Below are 5337 nucleotides of genomic sequence, written 5' to 3' on the forward strand. Positions count from 1 at the left end.
AAGTGACAGATGCAAGCATACAAACACACATACACACCTACAAGGAAGTGACATCATTTTGGAAATATTTCTACTTTTTTTTAAATAAGCAAAAGTGTAATTTCAAATATGAAAATCGGCTTTTCTAAGACACATAGAATGTATTTCTAAAGACAAATCAGGAGTGCATATTATATATATGGTATCAAATTGGGTCATTCGTGCTTAGTCTTTGCAGTAAAGATCTCATTTTTCTGAGTGTTTTTCAAGTAAAAATTGAAACGCTTTCTGAAATCCTAACCTAGCTATGCCTCACCTCCCATGTAATCCGTCCATAATTACCTAGTAAACAAATGAAAGATTTCAGTTGTGATAGGATTATAATTATAGAGCAGGAAGAGATCTCAGAGGGCATTCATTTAGTTCAACACCCTTATTTTACACGTGAGAAAACTAAGGATCATAGAGGCTGAGGCCAAGAACACACAGGTAGTAAATGTTTTGAACCCAGGTCCTCTGACATCACCATCATTGCTGTTTTCGTTATCATACTGAATGTCTAAATGAATGAGTTAGGACCTAGATCAGAGGCTAGGGACTTGTATCATGCCAGAGATGAGATATTTATCCCAGGAGACAGGTACTCCAGCCGCAGCCCAGGGGCTGAGATCTTACATAAATCCTCCCCTCTTGCCATCCTGATCATAAGGAGCAATAAGAAAAAGAACCTGCAGACTGATACTGGAAACAGCAGAGAGTAGGAACATATTGGGTGAGTTAACCAATGTAACATTGGGGAGCACAGATGAAAGGAGAGAGATCCTGGGGTAGGAAAAGAAACCACAAGGAGCTTTCTCTGAGGCTGACATCTTAGGTGTTATCACATATTCCAGATACACAAGGACTCTTTTCCTGCAGTCCAATTCCATCTTTCTAGCTGTCACTCTGCCCCCTGCTCCCATCTAGCATCTGAGCAAAATCATCGCTGATACCAGGACTTCTCTTAACAGATCCTCTAGCCTAGTTCTTTTTTTTCACCTTCTCTCTGATTCCTAGGAATAAAATTTGAGGTTAGAGTGATATGACTGAATTCTTGACCCCATCAAAATTACCAGTACTCTGGATCAGTACGCTGGTGGTGTCACCTCTTTCTCCTGGGAAATAAATATTTTATTTTTCCAACATAACTGCTTAATTATGTCACTCAGGACATTTTCCAGTAAGAATTGTTTGTGCTCCTACAAAAGTGGATGCAAAAGTTTCTTTTAAATTGAGGGAATGAAGATTTATTACATGGACATATCCCTTGATCTTACTTAAAAAGGGCATTCTACACTCATGTCTACTCAACCTGGGCACAATTTCAGCACCTCCACCTTCCTCCTCACAGGCTTCCCTGGCCTGGAACAGTCATATGTGTGGATTGCCATCCCCTTCTCATCCATTTATGCCATGGTTCTCCTTGGGAACTGCATGATACTCCATGTTATCTGGACTGAACAGAGTCTGCATGAGCCCATGTTCTATTTCCTAGCCATGTTGGCCCTCACTGACCTGTGCATGGGGATTTCCACTGTACACACAGTGTTGGGAATTCTGTGGGGGCTCAGCAGTGACATCAGTTTGGATGCCTGTATTGGGCAGTCTTACTTCATTCATGGTCTGTCCTTTATGGAATCTTCTGTTCTCCTTGCCATGTCCTTTGATCGTTACATTGCAATCTGCAACCCACTGCGCTACTCCTCTATCCTGACTGATGCCAGAATAATCAAGATTGGGGTAGCCATTATAATTAGGAGCTTCCTCTTTATCACTCCTGTCATCATCCGCCTTAAGTTCTTCCATTACTGCCAGCCCCATATTCTCTCTCACTCCTTCTGTCTACACCAGGACCTGCTTCGCTTGACCTGCTCTGACATTCGTTTCAACAGCTTCTATGCGCTGGGATTAGTGATTTGCACTCTAATGTTAGATTCTGTCCTCATCCTTGTCTCTTATGTCCTAATTCTGAAATCTGTCTTGGCTATTGCATCTCGGGATGAAAGACTCAAATCTTTCCAGACTTGTGTGTCCCACATCTGTGCTGTGCTAGTCTTTTACATCCCCATCATCAGCCTGACTATGGTACACCGTTTTGGCAAGCACCTCTCCCCTATAGTGCATGTCCTTATGGGTAATGTTTATATTCTCTTTCCACCTTTGATGAACCCAGTTATCTACAGTGTCAAGACCCAGCAGATCCGAAGCAGGATACAGAGGCTCTTCTCATGGCAAAGGTACTGAGTCACTCCAGTATTGTGCGAATATACGTATCTATATATAGATATATATCTTCACACAAGATATCTATATCTATATCTATATCTATATCTATACATATATATGCATATATATCTCTATATATACATATAATTTTTAAAAATATCTTGTACCAGTAGTAACAGTAGTAAGGTCATTGTTTTAATGATCTACCCTTTCCATTAGCATTGTTTATGGGACAACTTGAATACTAAATGGTCAGACAGAAGGTGTTCAGAAAGGATCATGAAATTAGCAAGTTTCTCATCACAGATTGACTATAAAGACATACAATGCTTCTGAATTAATTCTCTGGGGAAAATGTGCAACAGAAGAATCAGATGTTGTGTGGGTCACTGAAATAAAGTGACCACAAGCATAAATGATTGTAGAAATGTTTTTTAGGATACTCTGACTCCAGCTTTTAGCAGTGTTGCGTGATTGACAAATGACCCTTATAGATAACCTTTAAAGAAAGGTGATAATAAACACAACCTGATGTGGCCAAGGGCATAATAGCATATACTCCACAAACATTTGTTTAATGTAATTGAATCACAAAATATAATAACTTCTTGAAATGGTTATGCCAGTAAAGAACCAAAGAAATGTAAATCATCTACACCCCTGCTAGTTCATTCACTGGTCTTATTAGACATTAGTTTTCTTTTTACAACGTTACCATAATCATCAGCCATCAGGACAATGTCACTCTGTCAGAGCTAGAAAATCCTCACCATTTCTGTGCTGAGAGGTCTCAGAGACATTAACCCCTTCAGGGCTCAGTGACGTCATACTAGCACATTTCTCTAGATATGCAAAGGAATTCCATGGGATAGAACTCGTAAATGTAAAGAAATCCTGATTTTGCTTTTTATATAAGTAATAGAGCAAGGGCTCATGTGATAAAAAGGAACTGTGCATAGCATACATGAGGGCTCTATCCTTAATAATCAGCTCTTATTATCAGCTAAGGTTTTTTCCCTCTCATGGGGTTTGGACATGCCTAAAAAGGAACAAAGTGTCCCTTTCTTTCCTCCATTATACCAAGACATATCACACCCCTCCTTCAAAATCTGAGACAATATTGACCTCTGTATTGGAGCCTTCCAAACTTAATTTCTAGTTCTTTTCTCCTTCCTCAGTAGACAAGGTTAGATTTCAATGTGCCCATTTAAATTTTCTATCACAACACATAGCAAAAAGCTCTTAATATATTATTTATATTTTCCTTCTACAGGAGTTATTTTAACCTTATCAACAATAAATTCCATTCCTTCTTTTTCTTTCATGTCTACCATGAAAGGCAACCTACTTAATTTTTCTATCTGACAGGAGTACCTGTTAAGATATAGCACTTATTTTACGTATATTACATTGAAGGTGATTACCTAAGTATGCAAATGTGTTTTGGAAAATATTACCATTGTAAGGACAAAATAGTGCTGGGATAGATGTGTTAAGGCTGAGAGAGCATCTGTAGTGAAAATGTGAGAGGACACGTTTTTTCAACAAGTCCAAAATGGGAAATTGTTTTGCTTAGCTATTTTATTTGTCTTATTTTTTTATTTGTCAATGGCAGAGTACGGGGTGAGAAGGAAGAAAAAAATAAATGTTTGATTATCAAAAAAGTATGATAGAGGATTTAACTTTGAAAGGAGAGTATGGAGATGATGAAAAATGTGGGAGACAGAAACAGAGAGGTGATATGGAGAATCCAAAATGGATGGAAACAAAGGAGTCATCTTGGGGAGACAAGTGAGCAGTTTATGGAAGGTAGAATAAAGTAAACAAAGATTAGGAACTTATTGGAGTTGACCTTAGCTTTAGTGAGTAGTGCAAGTGTTAAAGGTGTTAGTCATATGATTCTGTTTGACTGAGTTGTAGGTTGTACTGGAAAGAATGACAGAATCATATAATTCCATTGTAGAAAGAGGACTCAGTTTATCCATTACAGTTTCAATTTGGTCAGGTAATCTACTATTTGGACAGCTAGGTGGTTAAAGGGATCTGTAGTCAAGAAGGTTCATGGTTCTGAGTTCAAATGTGATCTCAGACACTTCCTAGCTGAGTGAGCCTGGGCAAATCACTTAACCCTGCTTGCCTCAGTGTCCTCATTTGTAAAATGAGCTGGAGAAGGAACTAGCAAAACATTCCATTATATTTGCCAAGAAAACCACAAATAGGGTCTTGAAGGGTTGAGAATTACTGAAAAAAGAACTGAACAACAATCTGCCCTCTGTTTAGAAACCCCTAATGACTGAGAATTCATGACTATTCTGGCTGGTCATCCAGCTTTTCTTTTTAAGATCTTATTTTTCAACAATGCTTCTTGTATTGAAAGCAAAGTATACCTTTCTTCCCGTTTCTCCTACTATTCTGTGATCAAATAGAAATGATATTTTCCTTCTAAATGTCAGCTCTTCCTGCATCTGAAGACAGTTATCAGCTAGGCAAATATCTCTAATTTCTACAATTGATGCTTATGTAGCCTGGTTTCCAGTCCCTTCCTTGGCACATACTTCAGAATATCAATAATTCAGTAGTTAAAAGAATCTAGAATCTCACCATAATAGGCACAGGCTTCATTGGTATACATCACAGGATTAAAGGCTATGGAACTGAATGGGATCATCTAGTCCAATCCTTCATATACAAATGTTAACTATGATGCTTGGGAATGGGAGATGACTTGATTAAAAATACATATGGTAGTAAGTGGCAGAAGCAGGATTCAAATCTAGGTATTTTGACTCCAAACCAATACTCTATCCATTAAACCATACCAAGCAATTTGTTGTGGGAGAAAACTTTATTGTTCATTAAATTCTTTGAATCTTGCTTTGCATGGTAAGATATTGCTTAACCTAGAATATATAGTATATATAGTTCCTGCTGAACCTGGAGACCCTGCAAGGACCCAGACAGAGTTTGCTATTTGGAACCCAACCAGGTTTTGTTTTGGGACCTCACATTAAGCTTGTATCATTGCTTAGCCCAAGTTTTATTGAATATTTATTTACTTGTCTATATATATATATATATATATACACACACACA

At 38.1% G+C, this 5337-nt stretch overlaps 1 protein-coding gene across 1 annotated transcript; it reads left to right on the forward strand.

Annotated features, from left to right (window-relative positions):
* Nucleotides 1-1317: 1317 nt before the first annotated feature.
* LOC118840301 (olfactory receptor 51V1-like) lies at nucleotides 1318-2262 on the forward strand. Its single transcript, XM_036747782.1, has one exon. It carries the CDS (start codon nucleotides 1318-1320, stop codon nucleotides 2260-2262), a length of 945 nt encoding a protein of 314 aa, XP_036603677.1.
* Nucleotides 2263-5337: the final 3075 nt, after the last annotated feature.

Source organism: Trichosurus vulpecula, chromosome 2, assembly GCF_011100635.1.
Source record: "Trichosurus vulpecula isolate mTriVul1 chromosome 2, mTriVul1.pri, whole genome shotgun sequence".
Taxonomy (NCBI): Eukaryota; Metazoa; Chordata; class Mammalia; order Diprotodontia; family Phalangeridae; genus Trichosurus; species Trichosurus vulpecula.